Source organism: Pimephales promelas, chromosome 9 (assembly GCF_988280905.1).
Source record: "Pimephales promelas chromosome 9, fPimPro1.hap1.1, whole genome shotgun sequence".
In the NCBI taxonomy this organism is placed as follows: Eukaryota; Metazoa; Chordata; class Actinopteri; order Cypriniformes; family Leuciscidae; genus Pimephales; species Pimephales promelas.
In genome coordinates this window covers 7,930,010-7,954,156 of record NC_142777.1, presented here as the reverse complement: position 1 = coordinate 7,954,156, position 24,147 = coordinate 7,930,010, and the positions used below count along the sequence as shown (strand labels likewise).

The 24,147-nt window shown below is 42.0% G+C and overlaps 1 protein-coding gene across 3 annotated transcripts in view; it reads left to right on the top strand.

Moving 5' to 3' along the window:
• The window catches only part of LOC120494794 (mitogen-activated protein kinase kinase kinase kinase 4), a 152,414-nt gene that overhangs the window by 5,579 nt on the left and 122,688 nt on the right, over nt 1-24,147 (top strand). For all 3 annotated transcript variants that reach the window (XM_039694128.2, XM_039694129.2, XM_039694126.2), the window contains exon 3: nt 23,072-23,128. In XM_039694128.2, the coding sequence (XP_039550062.2) occupies nt 23,072-23,128 (57 nt within the window). The remainder of the gene's footprint in view (nt 1-23,071; nt 23,129-24,147) is intronic.

Sequence of the window (24,147 nt, the reverse complement as noted above, 5' to 3'; positions counted from 1 at the left end):
GAAAACAAATCTCAGACAACGGTTGACTATGTACCGATGTTTTATTAGACCAAAGGTTAATTATTCGCTGGAGTTCTCCTTTAAGTATTCCTCAGCTTGTCCAAAAGCGTCTCGAAAACGTCCAATGCAAGGTACTCGACTCTCCTCATATTTGACGTGTCAGAAATCGGAATTTGCTTGATTGAATTGGTAATGTTTTTTCTGGTTTTCTCATCTGTTACCACCTCCTATGTGGATGCCTGCATACACTCCTTGACTGTCTCTGTGTCTGTAAACAGCTTTTTCTTTTTGCCCAATATCCATGCCATTCATAACGATGCCGCAAGTTGCTCTCTCTCGATCCGTACAGGCCCGAAACAAAATGCGACGTCTTTGCTCATAACAAGATGTAAGCCCTGTTATCTTTTGCCTCCGTGCAGCAGAGCCCAGTGGGAAAGTAGCATCAAAGTTATTTCTCAAGTGTTGTCTTGAAATGCCTTCTCAAATTATACTCCTTGCACACAGCGAGGCACTCGTTGCAGATTAAGCACACAGGATTCACATCAACGTCAATAAACGCACATTTCTGGGTGTTTTCTTTTTTTTAAGGTAGATAGAGAGACATTTCAAACTTCGTTTTTATATCGACATTTATATCAAAATTACTTCGTGTTTGGCTTGAAAGAAAGTCGGAGCGCGTAGAGTGCGGTACTAGAGTGCGCTGCGAATGGGCGATTTTGATTGGTCATGTACCTGTTTTGCCTCCTTGGCTTAAAGGGGTGCGTACCACCTCATACTGCATGAAAGAATTTACAATTAACCATAGTCCTGCGATGTATGACACTACCCATATGTAATAACTACAGTAAATAAATTTGGGCTCGGGCTGAAATGCAGGCCTCTACACAGTAGGTATGTTAGCGGGTATGCGGAATTTGGTCAGAGTGGTAATAATGAAATCAAGGTGTTTACATGCCTGTTTATTCAGATTAAAATCGGTGTACGCCACATAGTATAATGTGAATATGGTTACTACAATTATGAGCTTAATTGCATTGGTTTGAAGTATTGCATTTACATGAGGTAAAGTTTGATCGTAATATTGCCCAAATCCCATTATAATCACATTATGAGTGTGCATATAAACACACTCTTTGTCTTTCTGTGAAATTTGTTCTGACGTTGAAATAGGCTATTCACCTGATTCATATATGAAATGTGAGTTTGATCAATTTATAAGTCATATATTGTTATTGTCAAAACTTGAAATTTTAGAGTCAATTTATGGTTTAGGATGTGGCCATAGACCAGGGGTCTCCAATCCATGTTTTTGGAGGTCCTCCTGCTCCAATATACCTACCTGTGTGTTTCAGCAGTCCTGAAGATCTCGCTTATCTGGATCCGATGTGCTTGGGGTGAAACTCTGTGGACCTCATTGTAGGCTTCTGTTAACCATCTATTAACCATCTCCCAAGTTTTAGGATGACAACACAGTGTTTTTATCCCATCCTTATTACAGTTTTAGACACTGGTAAAACACAGTCCGAAACAATGTATTGTTTTTTAAGAAAGACTTTAAGATCCTTTTCTCCACAGTTCCTCCTGAGCTCTAATATGGATCAGTTTTCACAGCTTTTCAATATGTTTCAAAGGAATTACTGGAGAACTGTATAATCCAGTCGTCACCCTTTTTAGACAGCACTTCCTGTTTATGTCCCAGTTCACAGGCATCCTGGAGAACACGAGGAAATCCCCTCAGACAGGAATATCATTTGAAACTTGCAAACATGTTCTGCTCAAATCTCAGTTGGACCAATAATTCATTTTGTTTCTCACTCCTAATGTGCAAACATGGGTGGAGTTAAACACCAAAGTTTAATACTTGATGTTCGGTTTGTTCTAACAGCCATTATTGGAAACATTACTACTAATGAAGAGACATTAGCCACTTGTGGGGCCAGTGCGAACCAGTGCTAAAAATGTGCCAGCTGGGGCCAATAGCCTCGGACCTCAAGTTGCAAGACCAAATCATGCTGTTTCCACTGTCGGGCCAGTAGCCATGGAGCGCTACCCTAACCTAACGAGTCATGCTTCTAGCTGTTAGAACGTAGTGATAACATACACTTTCAAACAAAATAATCATATTCAAGTATTTACATAACATAACGCACAATATACTGCACAAATTATAGCAATCACAAAGAAGTAGGTTTCACTCCTTCTGACCCAACCGCGTACAAATCTGGGCCAATATGAAATTACACAGTAAGGTGCACTGAAAAAAAAAGTCTGTTGGATTTACATGATTTGATAGTGTACATCGGTCCCACATGAACCAATTAAGTTACACAAACATAATTTATTAATGTATCTTCAATGTCATGGAATTAAGTAATTTTAAGTTATCCAATTAAGTAGTCTCAAAGTGATTTTAAAAGGCTCCCTGATTGGCTGTTTCAGGTATTCAAATTCATATATTCATTTATCCAATTAAGATTAAATGTGTTTGTCACACATCTCAATATCTAGTCTATAGCCTGCAGTTAGCTACCAATAGTACTTGGTGGCATACTGAATGCAAAAGTATACATACACCATCAACAATAAGCAGTTGCTATACACATAGTTGAATCGGTCCACAGCCTAACCAAATCATCCACTCTTCTCCACAATGGTAACCAACTGTAATTCAAATGGTTCTAATAATTCCAATGTAATTGAACATTAAACACAATTACACACTAACCTTTTCTTATTTTCTCAAAAACATATAAAATAACACATCATTTCAACATTTATTCTCTCATAATTCAGACATATGCAAAGCATGCTGGGAATTAACATGCACCGCCCAATTTCAGTTAATGCAACACAAATCATTCATGTTATCCAACACAAACGGATTAAGTAAACTTAAATTGTACATATATTTAAGCAGATTGGACACAATCAAATTAAGTTTGGACAAAATGTAAAGCAATTATGTTGCTTAAGCTAATTTTAATTAAGCGATTTGAACAAGCAGCAAAAATCATTTTTTTCAGTGTGGATATGGTATACAACACCCCATTAGCTATATTTGGTTCTAGACTGCCACCTACATTTGTGCAACTTGGAGAAGATTTAGTCATGATAACGAGAATGGTAAATGGACTGCATTTATATAGCGCTTTCACAGACCCAATGGCCACCAAAGTGCTGTACATTTGCCTCACATTCACCCATTCACTCACTCATTCATACACCGACGATGAAATCAACTTTGTTATCTTGAGATCACGAGAAAACTAAGTTGTGATCACGAGAAAACAAGAAAAAAAAAATCCATGGCCTCTCAGGGCTTCCATACATTACAGTCGATTCCATATTGTAAAAAGTCTAGTTGCAAAGTATACGCAAAAATACGTCACAAAAATGAACTGAAATCATTTTTGGAGGAAGACTCTGTATTTGTTCCAATTCTGGTATTTGTATCGCATTATATTGACAACCCAGCAGACAAATACAAACTTACATTCCAATTGGTTTGCAAAGGTATTTGCATTGCAGTTACACTAAACAGCGAACACACTGAAATGCATAAACTGATTATTGTCACTGAACACTTTTAACTAAAAATGTTGATTGTAGACAAAAATCATACTGTATAAAATTAAAGTGCATTAAGTAAACAATTTATAAAACTGAAATAGTCAGTATGTTAATAAAAAAAGTGCATTAAGCATTCATGAAACTGAAACAGCATGCTAAATGGTCAGTATTTAGCTTAATATGCAATAATATTTTTAATCTGAACTGAGCTGGTTTTCTCCAGATCGGCTGTATAGATAAATGAACTAAATTAATAAAAAAAAAAAATTAAACAACCAAAATGAACCATCACTGAACTTACTGAAGCTGGACTATGACACTATTTTCTTCTAGATCTGCTGTAAAGCCAAAACGTCTCTGGTTACTTACGTAACCTATGTTCTCTGAATAGGGAACGAGACGCTGCGGATAGCGCAGTGGGATATTCTCTGAATATGCCGATTGTCTGAAGCCCAATAGAATCACGCCAATCCATTGGCTGATGGCGCTCGCGCAATCTGGCCCCGCCCCGACGCAATTACGTCGCATAATCATATACGCGCGTGCGCCATCTTCCCCTCAGATTTCTCTGCCGAAAAGAAGACTGTCAGCAGCGCGAGGAGCTTGGCCGCTAACGCAGCGTCTCGTTCCCTATTCAGAGAACATAGGTTACGTAAGTAACCAGAGACGTTCTCTTTCATAGGTTCACTCAACGCTGCGGATAGCGCAGTGGGAACGGGATACCAAACTCGCCAAGCAAAGAGCGCTGCAATGACTGGTATCAAAAGATAAAGACTACAAACGGTTCAAACAGAAAGAATCTGGGAACCCGGGGTCATGTCAAGATCCAAATTGTAGAAACGTACAAAAGTGTGCGGAGAGGACCATCCGGCCGCAACACAAATGTCCTCTAATAGAGCTCCCCTGAAAAGAGCTTGAGAGGATGCCACACTCCTGGTGGAATGCGCTCTAATGCCAAGAGGCGAAGGCAAACCACGCGCCTGGTAGGCAATCGATATCGCCTCTGTGACCCAATGAGAAATCCTCTGTTTCGATGCAGCAAGCCCACGGCGGCCAGCACCAAAACAAACCAGAAGCTGGTTAGATTTCCTCCAACAGCTGGAGCGGTCTACATAAAACTTCAAAGACCGAACCGGGCAGAGCAGATTAAGCTTCCTATCCTCCTCAGAGGAAAAAGGCGGAGGGTGGAAAGCGTTAAGGCTAACAACCTGAGAGCGGAACGCTGTGGAGAGAACCTTAGGAACATAGCCTGGCCTAGGTCTCAAGGAAACTTTGACTAACCCGGGAGCAAAGTCTAAGCATGACTCACTAACCGAAAGAGCCTGCAAGTCCCCTACCCGCTTTAAAGAAGACAAAGCCAACAAAAGTGACACCTTAAGAGTCAGAATCCGATCTGGAGCTGACTCTAAGGGTTCAAAGGGGGCCTCCTTTAAACCCTCCAAGACGACAGAAAGATCCCAAGAGGGAACTCTAGGGGAGCGAACTGGTTTCAGGCGCCTAACCCCACGCATGAAGGCCGAAACTAACCTCAATTTGCCCAAAGGAATCTCGTCTGACTCTCTATGTGCCGCAATGGCTGCAACATAGACCCTGAGGGTGGTAGCCGCCGCCCCGGAGGAAAATCTCTCTTGCAGGAACTCCAACACTGAAGCGACAGGGCAGTTAACTGGGTTCCTATCACGCGCCAAGCACCAAGACGCGAAAACCTTCCATTTGGAAGAATACAGTCTCCTTGTAGAAAGAGCTCTAGCACTAGCGATGGTCTCCTGAACGTCAGTCGGGAGATCCAAGCCTAAAGTCGACGACCCTTGATCGGCCAAACGTACAGCTTCCACATGTCCGGGCGAGGATGCCAAATCCTGCCCTGAAGTTGGGAAAGCAGATCCTCCCTGATTGGAATCTTCCAGGGAGGCGATTCCAGCAGAGGAATTAACTCCGAAAACCATGGCTGAGACGGCCAGAATGGGGCTACTAGAAGGAGGCGGACTCCGCTCTCCCTCACTCTGGCCAGGACCGCCTGGATCAGTTTGATGGGCGGGAAGGCGTAGAGTTTCTGCATTGGCCAAGGGTGGGCGAATGCATCTATCCCCAACGGAGCTGGAGGATTCAGGGAGAACCAGAGCGGGCATTGGGATGACTCCTGCGAGGCAAAGAGGTCCACCTCCGCTTTTCCGAACACCTCCCAGATCAGGGAAACTGTCTGACGGTTCAACATCCAATCCCCCGACTGGAGTTTCTGCCTCGATAGAAAATCCGCTGCGAGGTTCAGAACCCCTGGGACATGGACCGCTCTCAGAGAAAGAAACCTGCTCTGAGACCATAATAGAAGATGACGCGCATGCCTGTCCAGGGTGCGAGATCGAGAACCTCCTTGCCGGTTTACATGGGAAACTACCGCCATGTTGTCCGTCCTGACAATGACATGGTGACCCTTTAGAAAAGGGAGGAAATGACGCAAAGCCAGGAAGACGGCTCTCAGTTCTAAGCAGTTTATGTGCCAAGCGAGGGTCTCGCCCGTCCAGACCCCGCATGCTGGCCTGCCCTCGAAAACTGCTCCCCAACCGGTTAGAGAGGCATCCGTCGTAAGCATCTGGCGACGGAATACCGTACCCATGCTGACCCCTTTCTGAAGAAAGAGATGGTCCCGCCAAATCGACAGGGCGCGAGAGCAACTGCCCGACACCCTCAACAGGCGAAAGGCTGACCCAGTGGGCCGGATGCCTGAGAGCTTCATCCACCACAGGAAGGGTCTCATGTGGAGCAGACCCAGGGGTAGCACAGGGGAGGCTGCGGCCATTAAGCCCAGAAGCCTGCGGCAAGTGCCCACAGAAACATGATGGCCAAGCGAAAAACGGGCCAAACATGTCATCAAACTGCAAATCCGTGCAGGAGCCAAACGGGCCTGCATACGAACGGAATCCATGTGCACACCCAGGAAGACTGTGTGCTGAGCTGGAGTAAGAACACTCTTCTCCACGTTCAACCTCAGGCCGAGAGACTGAATATGGCGGAGAACAGTGTCCCTGTGGTGGGTAACCAACTCCCTGGACTGGGCTAGAATGAGCCAGTCGTCCAGATAATTGAGAATGCGGATGCCCTGGAGCCGCAAGGGGGCCAGTGCTGCATCCACGCATTTCGTGAACGTTCTCGGTGCCAGGGCAAGGCCAAAGGGAAGGACCTTGTACTGGAACGCCCTCCCTCCAAAGGCGAACCTGAGGAACTTTCTGTGACGCCGCACGACCTGGATGTGAAAATAGGCATCCTTGAGGTCTATTGTCACGAACCAATCTCCTGGTCGAATCTGAGAGATGATGGCTTTCAACGTCAACATCTTGAATTTCCCTCTGAAGAGGGCGAAATTTAGTCTGCGGAGGTCTAGAATGGGACGCAAGCCGCCGCCTTTCTTCGGAACCAGGAAATAACGGCTGTAGAAGCCTTGTTCGGTTTCCTCCGCAGGAACCTCCTCTATAGCTCCTTTGAGAAGGAGGGAAGAAATTTCCCGCTGTAGCACAGAAGCCTGAGTGGCGCTGTTGACTACAGTAGGAAAAATCCCGTTGAACCGAGGGGGGTTGCGGCAAAACTGGAGAGTGTAGCCGAACCGAACTGTGCGAAGAATCCACGGCGATACCCCTTGTAACCGCTCCCATTCTGGAAAGAAATGTGAAAGAGGAAGAGGGGTGTTGCAATGCAAATGACATACCTGAGTGAGGGTGTCGTGCTGAAGGCCGTGGAGTTGCAAGGTTGGCCGTGCAGGAGAGCCCTTGGCGTCCTGACACGCGATGAGAGGTGCTAACGCTGAGGTCTGGGTGACCGGGCCTGCCTGCTCCAGAGAAAAAGGAAGAACGTTTCTGAGGACGTGACCGGCAGTCAAAGAGAGTGTCGGGGGAGAGGAGAGAAAACCCAGGGTGTCTCCTTCTTCTCGCACCGGGCTGCGTAGAAGCGGTGAAATATGGCCTGCTCTTCGAAACACCCAGGGTGGCGAAGGAGACAGGGTAAGAAAAGGAGAGCTGGTTGGAGGTGGACAGAAACGCTTGCGCGGTCTGTCCCAACCTCGTGCCTGTGGAGGAGCTCTCCTTTTCCCGACCAACGGGTCAGGAGCGGGACGAGGCAGCTGGAGCGGGCGGCTTGTCGGATCGCTTCAGCTGCACACGTTTATGAGGTCGCTGACGAGGGAACGGGCGACCGCTGGCTCCCCAAACCGTGGGAGGTGGGGGACGCGCTGGGTCACTCCTCCTGAAAGAGGACTCCGCTCCCTGAGAAAAGCGTTCTCTAGGTCTTCGGGCAGGGGAGGGAGCGGGGGATTCCCTAACTCTCCTGGGCATGAACTGCTTAAAAGCGGCAGATTGAGACTTGGAAGAGCGGAATTTCTCAACCACCGTATTTACCGCCTCCCCAAACAGACCTGACTGAGAGATAGGGGCGTCGAGGAGGAAAACCTTATCTCTATCGCGAATTTCAGTGAGGTTGAGCCATAAGTGGCGTTCCGCAGCAACCGCGCCAGCCATAGAGCGGCCCACCGCACGTGCGGTATGTTTGGTGGCCCTCAAGGCCAAATCCGTGGCCTTACGCAGCTCCTTCACAGCCTCAGGAGTGACACCACTACCCTCATCCATCTCTTTAAGGATATCGGCCTGGTAGGCCTGAAGGATGGCCATGGTGTGAAGGGTCATGCCTGCCTGACCAGCCGCTATGTAGGATTTCCCGATGAGAGAGGAAGAGGTTCTACATGCCTTCGATGGAAGGAGAGGACGTGCCCTCCAAGATGGCGCCGACGATGGAGCAAGATGGCTGGCCAAAGTATCCTCGATAGCCGGAATGGCAGAGTAGCCCTGTTCCACAGAACCCACGAGGTTGGTGAAATCAGCAGCTGATGCATTAGTGAGACGCGAAGAAAAAGGCTGCTTCCAGGATCTGGAAATCTCCCGATGCAGATCATTGAAAAATGGCAATTTTCTCCGTTGGGGCCTAGAATTAGGGCCACTGAAAAACCTCTCGTCGAGTTTGGAAGACTGCGATTCGCGAGGCTCGTCAGGCCAGTCGATCGAGAGTTTCTCCGTGGCGCGCGAAAGCACATCCACGAGCTCAGAGTAGGCCGCGGTAGGCCGCGTTTCCTGGCCGCTAGGCGGGATAACGTCATCGACGAGAGCAGGCCCGAAATCCTCGGAGTCGGAAGCCGCGGTAAAGATGACGTCCTCCAGCCCGAAAGAAACAGAATCGCGTGCTCCCGGGCTGGGACACAAATAATCATGAGCAAACTCGACCGGCGAGTGAGCGAGCTCGGGAGATGGAGGGAGAGAAAGAGCGGGGCCCGTCTGCTCAAACTCCACATCCTCGAGCTCAACATCCGAACCCCAGGCCGCGGATCCTCGAGAAGCCTCGGGAGCGCGACGGGGGGAAACGAATTTAGAATCCTTCTCAAAAACCGCAAGCCGAGAGCGGAGAGTTTTTAGAAGTAAATTATCGCAAAATTTACATTTAGAAAAACCCAAAACGGCCTCGCGCGCATGTGAGAAACCCAAACACCTGATGCACTTACTGTGAGGGTCGTCGCTTGCGATGAAGCGAGCACATGGCGGAGAGCAACGTCGATAATCCATTGCAGCTTCACTGGAAGGAGAACAGAGTTCCACTTGTGCAGTCGCTGAAGTGCAAGAATCCGAATAATCCGAAGTAGGCTTAGAAAAACCGAGACGAAGGGCGATGTGATCGCTTCGTGAAGGCAGAGAAATCTGAGGGGAAGATGGCGCACGCGCGTATATGATTATGCGACGTAATTGCGTCGGGGCGGGGCCAGATTGCGCGAGCGCCATCAGCCAATGGATTGGCGTGATTCTATTGGGCTTCAGACAATCGGCATATTCAGAGAATATCCCACTGCGCTATCCGCAGCGTTGAGTGAACCTATGAAAGAGAACAAACTTTGTTGCATCATTTTCCTGTTATCACTGTAAAGCTTTGAAACAATCTGGATTATAAAAAGCGCTATAAATTGACTTAACTATGCTCATAATAACTCATATGTGAGTCAAGATCACATTGTTCACCATATGCCTGAAGCTGGGGTTTTCAACAAAACTATAGCAATGTGGAAATCGGTACAATCCTGAGCTTTCTGGTGGTATTATCCAGTGTAGTTTGCCTTGTCAACAGGTTTCGGCTGAGGTTGCAGTAGGGCCATTTCATATGCGTGGTGACTTGTTAATTGATAATGCAAGTTGGTTGTGTTTACTGAATATTTTAATGTAGCCTGTCAAAGCTCTGAGCATTCCCTGACTTCTTTTTAAAATCCAATTGGCCCACACATCAGAAAACAGCATACTAAATATTGATTCTTGAGATTTAAGATTCAATGTTGGTTCATAATCGATATTTTCAACACAGCCATATTTCCAAATGTGGCTTTAAATCAGATCTGATAGATTATTGACATTGTTCTGTGACCGATTGATTGATCGTCAACATTTTGCATGTGCAAGTACACCAGACAGTTAACTCAATTCAATGTCCCACACTATCTGATAGCCATAAGGGCTGTAAAAATATTTTCTTTTTCTTGAAATCATTCGGTTGTGGACATAATATACAGCAGCATGACTGTAGGCTATATTTACACTGCTAGACCTAATGCACAGATGCCATATTTTCTCCCATGCGTCTATATTAACTCAAGACATAACTGGCATTCACTTCTATAAATATCTAGAGATGAATGATTGAGACACAACTGTGCTAGTGTTTCTTGGTAAAATGGGAGGGTGCCAACGATTACTGACACCATATTTTGTAACAATGACAGAGAAACTGCTAATCATTTCCAGTAACTAACACTTCGCAATTTTTTTTTCAAAGTGATTTTGACTTGTCCCAAATTCTTTCTGTCACCAAATAAAACATACAAGAAACTCATATTTGTTTTATAATATAATAAAATAAACTGAAAAACATTGTGGTAATAATAATAATAATCTAATTTTAATTATGTTTTTTTATTTATTTAAAACATAGTATTTTACAGTGCCCCATGTGTGGTACTCCTATTGCAAAAATGTGACATTTGTTGAAATTGTTACACATTAGAAGTTACATACAGTAGTTGCACCCTTTCTACAACATGGAAGTCAAGTTATGTCACCTTCATTTATAAAGCGCTTTATACAATACTGAGTTTTTATTTCAAAGCAGCTTTACATTGATAAACATGACAATTATGATTCAGAATGCAATTCTGCTGTAAAGCAGCTCTAAAAAGACAATTGTGAACAGTCATTATTCAGCTGAAATCAGTCAACAGTGTAATACCTGTGTAAAGTTCATCAGTTATGGAATGAGTTCACGTCATCTATGAAGCAGCTCTGGAGAAAACAGTGATGTCATCATCCAGCTTAGTTCCCCATTCTCACCGTAATTTAGAGAGATTCTTTTGCTTTTGTTTAATGGAATAATCAGCAGATGGTTTAAATATAAAAAGGTTTTCAAGCATTAAAAAAGTGTAATACAACTTTAAATGTTTTCTTTTTTTCTGTACATTAAAATGTATCCTGTTTAAATAATTTTTTTTTGTTCTGAGAAAATAATAATGGCTATCATCCATTTTTACCACAATTTACAGAAGATTAAATTTTAATTCAGTGTAACAATAGTTTATATGCAAAAAAAATCTTGTCACGACTCACGCATATTTTGAACAACAATCATTTGATCACAGTTTAGCCCAATTAATTGTCATCTTTATACTTTGCTTATCCTTCAAACCACTAGGTTTTACTCGTTTGTCAGGAAAAAGTTTTTGTAAGTGAAAATCATAGAACAAAATTTTGTACGATCACATATTCTTAAAAGTACAGCTCAGAATAAGCATAAAATTATTTTTTACAATAAATCTGGAAAGCCGAATGACTTGTCAAAAAGGGAGAGAGTATTGGTATTGTCATTGTATTGTTTTTAGTATGAGTCTTTAATTAATTTAAATACTTTTAATATTCCTGAATAAATAACAGCAGAAGTAGATGTTAAAAAATAATACACATTTTATTTTTCAAGCCAGTAATTGTGCTACAACAGGCGTAACAAAGCCCTTTATAATAAACAGTGGATTAGTATAGGTTGTGTAGCAAAAATGTTAATTTTTCATATCTCTGGTGCTGTGCTGTCAAAACTGCAAGTACCCCTCAAGTCATTATTGGGATACCAAGGTACCAAGTTGCATTATGGTCTTCAGGACTTCAGGAGTCAGGACACACTGCCCGTATGCGCGTATCCATTTAAGTCCATGAGACCGCAGGGTATCCAATTTGTCATTTTTGGTTTCAGAAGGGTGCTCGTGAGTTTCACTGCCGATATGCGCCCTTGATGTGCACTTTTGCCGAACCCGAACTGATTCGAGCTCCACAGCAGACTTCTTCCCTACAGTCAAAGTGGCGCTACTTCAACTGTGTCTAAATTGCTATAAAAGAGAGAGTTATAGTTTGTTACATCATCAAGTTTTTGTGAGCTATCAGATAGTCTGTGGAGTTGAGACAAATCGGGAAAATTATTTACAATTAAATCTTTAGTGGTAGTACTAGTAGTGATAGTTCTACCATATTTGTAACAAGTGTTACGGCCTTGGCTAAATGTAATTTACATGAGACTAGATAATGATCTGAGATGTCATCGCTCTGCTGCAGAATTTCAACGGCATTAACACTGATTCCATGTGACAATATTAGATCTAGAGTATGATTAATGAGTGGGTCCTGACACGTGTTGTCTAACTCCAATAGAGTTAAGTGTGTGTATAAATGCCAATCCGAATGCGTTTTTTTTCGTTATCTACATGTATATTCAAATCACCGACAATTAGCACTTTATCTGCAGCCAGTAGAAAATCAGCAAATTCTTTGATATAGTCTGTATGGTGCCCTGGTGGCCTGTATACAGTAGCCAACACAAATGTTAAACGGGATTTGATCATTTACACTAGATACTCTAAGCACCAAAACTTCAAAAGAATTACACCGTGTCCTAACTACACGCGACGCCGCGACACGTGATAAAAGGTATCTTTTCCATGTTAATCAAAGTTTTTCTCCTAACCAGACGCGACGGCGACACGCAAAGTTTCTAATTTAAGCCCCATTCACGCTACACGCGACTTTGTCGCTGCAGGGCTGCGCTGGAGGGCGTTCCCCACTACTGGTTGTCAAGTAATGTTTGTGAGTGACATTCACGGAAGTTACTCTATGTTAGACAACAAATAAGTTTTATTGCCGCTACAAACAAATATTTTGTAAGGAAAAGTCTAAATATAAATGGAATCAGTACATAAAATGCATAATATTAAAGATAAACAAGAAACAGTAGCCATGTTTCCATCGACACGTTTTTATCCGAATTAAGTGATATCGAATGAAAAATGCCTTATGGAAACAGTAAAATTCGATGAAATTTCATGAAAATCGACTCAAATGAAATGCGTTCGGTCTCATCGGATTTTCTCTTGATCGATATACGGCTAATGCGATAAAAGCTGATGGAAACGTTATTTGCCGAATAAATAATGAATTGCGATTAAGTTTTATGCCCTTTTTTGGTTGCAACACGTCAGAAGACGAGTTCATTTCCGGCCAGTCTGTTCGCACACATGGTGGATGTCAACAAAGACAGATGTAAGTGGACAAAGCAAAAAGATGCTTCAACCACAGGGTTTCCGTGAACCACGATCTCCCAGAACTGATGGAGCGCTGTCGTTCCCAAACCACAGTCACCTCCGCTGTCGTCGGGCATAACTTGCGTGCATCGGCATCATCATAGCAATGTTTATAGCGTCGCTGTTTTCTTAGGTTAGTTTTGCTTGTTTTTACATGGCTTGGTTGAATTGTAATGTCGAATGTGGTCTGTTATTTCTAGTTAACAGACTGCGGCGCTTCTAGTATAACACACCATTGCCATGGACACTATTTTCTTTAGCAAAAGCAATACTCGTTTTTAAATCAATAAACTCGTTTTTAAGTCAATATTTTGTGTCAAATTATTGATTTATTTATTTATTTGGTTCATTTATATGTAGGCTAATAAGCAGGATAATATATAACGAGGCGGTTGTTACAGCGAATACAACCAACAACCGCCTCGCATACATTATCCCATTCATATGTCGCAATCAGCTGGCACATAAGCATTATTAGCCTTCAACTTGTGAAATATTGATCATTTTTGGTAGATGGTGCGATCCGTTTTGTCTAACAAAACTTTGTTCGCAAAAGTTTGCTTGAATGTTGTTCGATTCAGTGCGAAAATAAATGGAAACACCTTAAAATGTCTCAAATCAATTCGATATACCAATTTGATCGCAAAACAGCATGTGACGTCATTACGTACAGGTTTTTATTCGCTTTAAAGCCGTTGGATGGAAACACACTTTCACCAGCTTTATCCGCATGAGTTTTTTAACCGAATTTCAGATAATTCGATTGACAAGTGGATGGAAACATGGCTAGTGAGTGTTTGCCATCGCGGCAATTTAACTGCAGCAAACAGGCAAATACCAATCTATCTGGGTTCCCTGAAACCATTCAGTCACGGAGTCAGTACGATGTACACCACTGTATGTACATGGAGATATTGAGAATGAGGAGTCACGTGCCTATTTGGGCGGGGTCTGAACCGGTCGGCCATGATGGTAGGTGACGCTATCGGTTATCAGGGTTTTTATCGGTTTTTAACACAGCAGTTACTTCCAGGCATGGTAAAACAGTGCGGTTGTGAGAAACTCCTCTACTACCGAGCTAAAAACACACGTAATCAATACTGTTTTGTCGTGGGAAACCTACCAACATGGCGGAAAGGGGAGGGGCACTGTAAAATGACGTCAACTGTCATCCATTCTCAATATCATCCATTATAGGACAGTTTCTGACTGATAAAATTAGTTTCTCGTTCAACTTTCCTTGGTCAGACTCCGCACTGAAGAGTGACGCGCTCCACTGACTTCACTCCTATTGGTTGTCGCTCGCGAAAATCGCCCTTCATTTGCATAAAGTTAAACATTTCTCAACTTAATCGCGTCGCTGGACACGCCCCACCGGTCGCTAACGATTGCTGTCGCCGGAAGTCGCCCGCTCACCATTGATAATGAATGGTATCGCGTCGCTTGGTCGCGTGTAGTGTGAACGGGGCTTTAGAAACGGTTCCTATTTCTGCGACGTCGCGGCTGACGGAATGAAGAAATTACACTGGTTATGAGTATATATACATTATTTATTTTTAGTTAAAAATAGGTCACTGTGCCACAAGCGATAACTGATAATTTACCTTAGATTTTGAAAGCATATAATATAGCGTTCAAAATGAGTTCTATGCAAACAGACAACTGTAGGCTACTTCATAACAATATTAGTCAATGAGTAGGCTATATTTTGTCAGTGTTTTGATTTTTAATAATGTTATTTCTTGATTTGATTATGTCCTTACCCATTTCCAATGCGAGTGCGGGCCAGCAGTGTGCTTTCACAGAGACACTTCGCTCACACGCTGTTCTGATGTGTGGCGTCTCACAGCCGCGTCGCGTCTAGTGTGGACAGACACACTTGCTGTCGCTGGAATTTTATCGCGTCGCGTGTAGTTAGGACACGGTGTTACACCTGAAACCAGACCTTTGAGAAAAATTGAAAATATTTCTATAAATTGTAGCAACACCTCCCCATTGCCTTTCAGACGAAATGACAACATTAATCTTGGGGGGTGGATTCATTTAAAGTAATGTAATCTTCTGGTTTTAGCCAGGTTTTTGTTAAAAACAGCACATCTAGATTATGATCTGGGATCATTTCTTTTACAATAAGTGCTTTTGGGATCGGATATTCAGCAAACCGAGCTTTATCATTTGTCCATCTGTAATATATTTGTTTTTTATTTGTTAAACTTCAATTAAATGATTACCTTCAAATGGTTTTGGTAGATTTTTTTACTAGTGCAGGCAACGATCCTGCAATAAATCCTATTGTACGGTTTATTTTAAGAGCGTGCTTGTCTGCCACTTTAAATGCTCGAGCTCGTTACAGCATGATGGATTCTGATTGGCAGTCAGTGTTTTTTATCATTCATCAGCTGGATAGAATTGTTTTGAAAGTGATTCCAACAATATCGTTTCTCTGTGCTGTTAGCATTATAGCTGTGGTGTGAACTCTGCTTTTGAGAACAATTTTTAGAACTATAACTTTATTATTATCGTCCTTGGTGTGAACAGGCCTTAAGTCTATGTGCCATATCACTAAGGAGAACTGGGAACTGACTTACTCTCTTTTAACTTTAAACTCTTCTACTACTAATTCCCTCTTTTCATACCATCATGAAACATTGAGGAATTGATCTGTCCTCCATCAGGTTAGGTCTCTCTCCTTCCCACCAACACAAGTACCAGGGGTACCATCATACTGGCCTATATGGTTGTAACTTGTTGTTTCCTTCAGCAGAGTAAATAAGAGAAAATAATATTTCATTTTTTATACCACATATGCCACTTGAGATTTTTTAACCATTGGTTGCAGTTTACAACTGGACAACAGTATAGGCCTATTTATGTGATCAGTGATAGTCACGTCTTGATTTATTATTATTATATATTGTAAAAACACTAGTCTTTCTCACTTAAAACATCAAATGCTATTGCTATGCTTGACTGCATGTGAATGTGGAACTTGAAAGCAGAAAAGGAACTGTGCCAATTTAAGGTCTGTGTGTTTGAGCATGACATATGAAACATTGTCCATAATTAGATGCCATAATTATTTCAGCTAACTGAGGCATCCTGCACCTCTCTGGGTCCATGTGTCATTTCTTCTATAATTACATAAAGAATGTTTGTTTTTCCCAAAGTGAATATATTTGGTATTATTAGATGTTCCTCTGTGCAAATTTATCTGTATCTGTGTTGGTAATTTTCATTTTTCCTGGATTCCCTGTTTTACAGTTTTGTTCAAAATTGAAAGATGAAACTTTAACAAGGTTATCATTCTTTTAAAATAGAATGAAATTAAATATTTTTATTGTTTTGGCAAATAAAGTGCCTCACAACAGACTCATGTTTACTATTTAAATAAAAATAATAGTGATATTTCTTAAGAATAATGTTTTCATATACTATTATTGCTGTTGTGATTATTACTTTGAGAAGTAAATTCTACTGTGCAATAGGCTATGTCTTTCATCAAGTTAAACCAAACCTTTATTGTAGCAGGTTGTAGTGAAGATATTTTATTTTAGCTGTGTAGATACTGTATGATATGACGATAGTTTTGCCAAACGAACTGGTGAAATGCTAGTGAAGTGACTCTGAAAACAGCTCAAAAACTGAGACACGCACAACATACAGACTTCAGATTTTTAAAGCAGTCTGTAATATTCACACACACTAGTCTATAGCGCAATTGGTTTATGTGTAAAGCTATACTTTTGCTCTTTTCATCCAAAAATGTTTCCAAATTCTGTGACATTTATATTATACAGTAAATTCCAGGATCAGGCTAACAACACAGTATTGTTGAGCAACTCCGATACTTAAAGGGTTAGTTCACCCAAAAATGTACTCACCCTCATGTTGTTCCAACCCCGTAAGACCTTCGTTCATTTTCGGAACACAAATTAAGATATTTAAGATATTAAGATCGCTCCTGCGTACTAGTCAAGTCAAGTCAAGTCACATTTATTTATATAGCGCTTTTCACAATACAGATTGTATCAAAGCAGCTTCACAGTGATAACATGAAAGTAGCACAACACAGATCAACAACATTGCTAAACACTAAATAACCCCAACTGAGCAAGCTCAAAGCAAGCCAAAAGCAAGGCGACAGTGGCAAGGAACCAAACTCCATCAGATTGGATGGAGAAAAAACCTTGGGAGAACCCAGGCTCAGTCGGGGGCCAGTTCTCCTCTGGCTTACATTCATATTGTTTAAATATAAATATTAAATATAAATATTGTTTATGAATCACACGGCGCCATAACATATCGCAGGCGTTGAGTCGTCTCATCACAGGCGTTGAGTCGTCTCATCACAGGCGTTGGGGCATCCGAAATCCCCGTGAGAGGCTGGACACAAAACTGGACCTGACGAACGCCATTTTTCTCGGGACAAGCGTCCCGAGATAACAGCAGAAAGGCAGATGGGAAATAATTAGCATAGCTGATGTTGTTCATAATGATTTCCGTTATAACTCACAAACTCTCCGTAACCCGAACTCTCCGCAACCCAACCATACGCGCCGACCCGTTTGTCTAAAAGGCTGTCGAGCCCCACTGGTGCGTTAAGCAGTTTCAGTGGCAAACGGTTCCGTATGGCATAACAGAGGACTAGAAGGTAAGCATTATGTGAATGCTTGACTAAATAGATGCGTCTTTAATCTAGTTTTAAACTGTGTCAGCGAGTCAGAGGCTCGGACCGTATCGGGAAGGCCATTCCAGAGTTTTGGAGCTAAATGCGAGAACGCCCTCCCTCCTTTACTGGACTTCGATATCCTAGGAATGACCAGAAGCCTTGAATTTAGTGATCTTAAGGAACGCGGTGGATTGTAGGGCGAAAGAAGGTCCGTTAAGTACATAGGTGCTAAACCATTTAGGGCTTTATAGGTCAGTAGTAGTATTTTGTAGTTGATGCGGAACTTAATAGGTAACCAGTGTAGAGATGATAAAATCGGTGTTATATGATCATATTTTCTTGACCTAGTAAGAACTCTAGCAGCTGCATTTTGTACTAACTGTAGCTTGTTTATTGAGGATGCAGGACAACCGGCTAATAAAGCATTACAGTAATCTAGTCTCGAGGTCATGAATGCGTGAACTAATTTTTCTGCATCAGAAACAGATAGCATGTTACGTAGCTTAGCAATGTTTCTAAGGTGGAAAAAGGCTGTTCTTGTAACATATGAAATATGATTTTCGAACGACAAGTTGCGGTCTAGTATAACACCCAGGTCTTTTACTGTTGTGGATAAAGTAACAGGACATCCGTCTATATTAAAGTTGTATTGTGAGAGGTTTTGTGAGTAGTTTTTTGGACCAATAAGTAATACCTCCGTTTTATCTGAATTTAATAGCAGGAAATTACGCGTCATCCAGCATTTTATATCTTTGAGACACTCTCTCATTTTAGATGAGTTAGTGTTTTCATCTGGTCGTGATGAAATATATAATTGAGTGTCGTCAGCGTAACAGTGGAAATTAATTCCATGTTTTCTTATAATATTACCAAGTGGCAGCATATATATTGAGAATAGCAGAGGGCCTAAAACCGATCCTTGCGGTACTCCATAGTCTACTGACGTTATCTTTGATTTTTTCCCATTTAAACAGACAAAATGAGAACGGTCCGATAAGTACGATCTAAACCAGCTTAATGCCTGTCCCTGGACACCGGTGAAGTTTTGTAGTCGATCCAAGAGTATTATATGATCTATAGTGTCGAACGCAGCGCTAAGATCAAGTAGGACTAGTATTGAGATACAGCCTTGGTCAGAAGCTAAAAGTAAATCATTTGTAATTTTAACTAGCGCAGTTTCTGTACTATGATGCGGTCTGAATCCTGACTGGAATTTTTCATAGATATCATTTTCTTGCAAAAAAGAGCACAATTGAGCGGACACTACTTTTTCAAGTATTTTGGACATAAATGGAAGATTTGAAATGGGTCTGTAATTTGCCAAGTTATTTGGATCTAATTGTGGTTTCTTAATGAGCGGTTTTATTACAGCCAGCTTGTATATTTTTGGGACATGACCTAAAGATAAAGACGAGTTAATAATATTGAGGAGAGGCTCTTCCACTACAGGTAATAGTTCTTTCAGTAGTTTAGTGGGTATTGGATCTAATAAACAAGTTGTTGGTTTAGATGCAATGATAAGTTTATTTAGCTCCTCCTGTCCTATCGTTGTAAAGCGGTTTAGTTGTTCTAGAGGGTCCATAATTGAAGCTGAATCATAAGACACCATAGAGGATTGTACATTTATAATTTTGTTTCGGATGCTTTCTATTTTCGCATTGAAGTAATTCATAAAATCATTACTACTAAACTGTAAAGGTATATTTTGCTCTGGTGATGTCTGTTTATTTGTTAGTCTAGCCACGGTGTTAAATAAAAACCTTGGATTATTTTGGTTATTTTCGATTAGTTTGCGGAGATGCTCAGCCCTGGCTGTTTTTAGTGTCTTTTTATAACGTGACATACTGTCTTTCCACGCGATTCTAAAGACCTCTAAATTAGTTTGTTTCCATTTACGCTCTAAGTTGCGAGTTTCTCTCTTGATAGCATGCGTAGCACTGTTGTACCATGGTGCTTTAATTTTCTCTCGAACCTTTTTTAATCTAATTGGCGCAACAATATCTAATGTACTAGTAAGAATGGTGCTTAAACTGCTAGTCATTTCCTCTAATTCATCTGTTTGTTTGGGTTCACTTTGCAGCTTAGATAGATCAGGTAAGCTATTTGAAAATCCATCTATAGTGGTTGGAAGGATTGTTCTGCCTGGTCTATAACGTGGCGCAACATGACATATTTCAGCAGTACGTATTATGCAAGTCACCATGTAATGATCAGTGACATCATCGCTTTGCGGTATAATATCTATATCAGTTGGATCGGTTCCATATGATATAATTAAATCTAGTGTATGATTTAGACGATGAGTGGGACCACTGACGTTTTGTTTGACCCCAAAGGAGTTTAATAAATCTGTAAACGCAGCCCCTAACGCATCATTTGTATTATCTACGTGTATGTTAAAATCTCCAGCAATTATTGCTTTATCGACATTTACCAATAGATCAGAGAGAAAGTCTGCGAATTCTTTTAGGAATTCAGCATATGGCCCTGGAGGTCTATATACAGTAGCCAGGGCTAGAGATAATATGGATTTCCTTCTTACATCTAAGAGCGTAACATTTAGCACAAGTACTTCAAATGAATTAAACCTGTGACCTGTTTTCTGAGTAATATTAAAAATATCTTTATAGATTGTTGCAACACCGCCGCCACGACCGATTGGACGTGGCTCATGTTTATAACAGTATCCTGGCGGAGTAGATTCGTTTAGACCGAAATACTCATTTGGTTTAAGCCAGGTTTCAGTAAGGCACAGAACATCGAAGTTATTGTCTGTGACCATTTCATTTACAATAACCGCCTTAGGTGTGAGCGATCTAATGTTTAGGAGACCTAGCTTTAGAAATTGTTTTTGTTGACTGATATTTAGATTTTCTGGTTTAATTACAATAAGATTTTTGCTAGATCCTACACTAGATTTATTGTTTGGCTTCACTGAACGAGGAATAGACACAGTTTCTATATAATGTTCCACACTATGCTTGTTAGTTAAGTTTGGACCGCAAAGGCTGTAATTTGGACTTTGACTCATTAGTCATCTGGTGCGTAATGTCTTGGAAATGTTGTCCGACAGCACAGCCGCTCCGATTCGGCTGGGATGGAGACCATCTGTGCTGTACAGCCTCGGTCTTTCCCAAAACAGATGCCAGTTATTTACAAAGTGCAGCCTCTGTTCATTACACAATGACATTAACCATTCATTTAATGCAAAAAGTCTACTGAACCTTTCCTGTCCTTGTCTGTACGTGGGAAGCGGTCCAGACACGATGATCGCTGCTTTAGGCGCTGTGCTGCGTACCGTCTCGATCAGGCTCCTGTAGTCCTTCTTCAGAACCTCCGTCTGCCGCAGCCTAATGTCGTTCGCTCCCGCGTGCAGCACAACAGCTCCGACGCGCTCGTCCCCGTTCAGGATCTCGGGAACCTGTGCAGCAACATCAAGAACACGAGCACCAGGAAAGCAGTGAGTGCGCACCTTACCTTTATCCGCATTAGCGCGGACATGGCGGACTATGGATGTGCCGATGATCACGGCGTCGTCGCGTTCCGGCTCGCGAAGAGGGGAGAAGCGGTTCCGGGTGGAGATCTCGAAGACCGGGAGGGGCGGAGAGGCGGCTCTGGTCCTGGCTCGTGTCTTCCGCTGTGTGATCCATGGTCCATGTTGTTTCGGTGCCGGAGTGAATGAAGCCTGAGATGGTCGCATCTTCCTCGGCAGAGTAACGTACGGCGTAGATGAACTCGGAGTCAAAGAGTGATTTGATTTGTTAGCGTCGGCGCGTGATGCTTCAAGCGTTGAGCGCCGATCCAACAGCTCGGCTTGCTTCACCAGCAGACCGCGGATCTGTTTCTCGACGTATTCCAGCTCCTGCTTCACCGTGAAGAGCTCGAATGTGTCTTCACCTGCACTCAAAGGTAATGTTAGACACGCATCTGATATGTTCGCCATTATAACGGATGATCAGTAAATTAGTAGTGATACTACAACTATCACTACTAATTTAGGATTGAAATGTCGGAAATAACCAGGATTCAGTGAAAACGGGTGTAAAATGAGACGATCAATAGGCGAGAGGGCACGCGTGGAATGCTAGCGGGCTAAAGGCTAGTAGCCAGGATTAGGGAGGTTGGATATAAGTAGCGATATCAAAGCAATCCAATTGTTTTTTATAAAGAATACTATCGAGGATAAGTTCACATAATATAAAAATAGAAAGTGCTTGTTTATAAATAAGTAGTAAAGAAGAAAATCAAGGATTTGTGAAGAAATTCTCCGGAGCTACAAACACAAACAACCGATCGCTTCCTGCGCGTGCGCGTACTAGTCCATAGGCTTCTTGAGGGAATGACACTTGCTAGCATCGAAAAGTCATCAAAGACATCGTTAAAATAGTCCAAGGGACTACAGTGGCTCAATTTAACTTTATCAAACGACGAGAATATTTTTGCGCGCAAAAACAAACAAAAATAACGACTTTATTTCAACTATTCACTTCCTTCTCTATGGGCCTGTAGTCAGTTGACGTAGTGTGATTACGTAGAGCTACGTCACACGTAGGCTCACTTTTGGCCGACGCTGGTCATGTGTCTGATGCGTGTGACGTACAATAACAGAAGCTTACGCTATTAAACTAGTAACCTGACTCGAGGCAGAGGGAGAAATAAACGAATAGTTGAAATAAAGTCGTTATTTTTGTCGTTTTTGCACACAAAAAGTGTTCTCGTAGTTTGATAAACTTAAGATTGAGCCACTGTAGTCACTTGGACTATTTTAACAATGTCTTTAATGACTTTTCGAGGCCAGCAAGTCATTCCCTCAAGAAGCCTATGGACTAGTATACAGGAGTGATCTTAATATCTTAAATATCTTAATTTGTGTTCCGAAGATGAACGAAGGTCTTACGGGGGTTGGAACAACATGAGGGTGAGTAAATACTGACCGAATTTTCATTTTTGGGTGAACTAACCCTTTAACCAATATTATAAATCACAGAAAAAAAAAACACAACTATTGTGGAGCTATTATACATTTTGGGACACTTCAGAGATGAAGCGCACAAGTGCAGACATCCTAATCACGTGTCCACATCCTTTAGCAGGGCCACATGGTCATGTGTGTTATCTCTCATGGTTGTCCTTGTGTTTGACAGGGTCGACATGTGAAAACAGGACAGCTGGCAGCCATCAAGGTCATGGACGTGACAGAGGTATGAGCTTCTTCACCTTTAGAAGAGAGAGAAACAGTTTGTGTCTTCAGCTAGGGGTGTAACGGTACACAAAAATCACGGTTCGGTACGTACCTCGGTTTTAAAGTCACGGTTCGGTACGTTTTCGATACAGCAAAAAGAAAGAAATGCCAGAGAAATTTCCTATTTGTTTAAAGAAAAAATATTTTTAAATAAGTGTGAGTTTTCCTAGATCTTGAAACTTTCAGGTTTATAAATGGGGGTCATCTTTGAAGGATGAACAAATAATGTTTTGGTCATCACATTAAAAATAACATTTAAATATATATTTATTTATATAATATTGAATTTTGAAGTGCTGGAAAAAGATGTGTGAAGTACTTGAAAGCATTTCACCATTCCAGCCAAACTGGTTCCAGTTAGTGTTACTATATTAAATCCATGGTGAATGTTGCTGGTCTGTGGACGTAAAGTACTAGTTCATTCACGGCACAATGTTTTTCCTGGTTTCCATGACAGCGCTGTTTGATCTAATAGACATCTACAGTTAATAACGGAGAAATGTGAATGCATCTCACTAGATCTTGCAGCGATGTTATTACCTCAGTGGCGAATTCAAATGTTTTCTTTACCGGATCTCTTAGCGCTGTGTGGTAACAGTGTTGCTTGATCGAGATCGGCTCTCGCTGCACAGATGTTGCTGGTCCGAACTGATAAACGATCCGTGAAGCACATAACGAGGAGCGCAGTTTCGTTCTGCTTTCATTACCCTTGCCAATTGGATGTTGCGCAACGTTGTGTTGGCCGCGTCAGCACGAATTTTGCTGGCAAGAAAAATGGTCCAAGCAATCGTTCGGTTTGTATGCGTACCGAACCGGAAGCCTCGAACCGAAACGGTTCAATACGAATACATGTACCGTTACACCCCTAATATATATATATATTTATTCATTGCTAAAATGTAAGAATTTGTCATGAATGATGACAAACATTTAATAAGGTATTCCTTTGAAATCAATTTTAAGGTGGCACATATCACA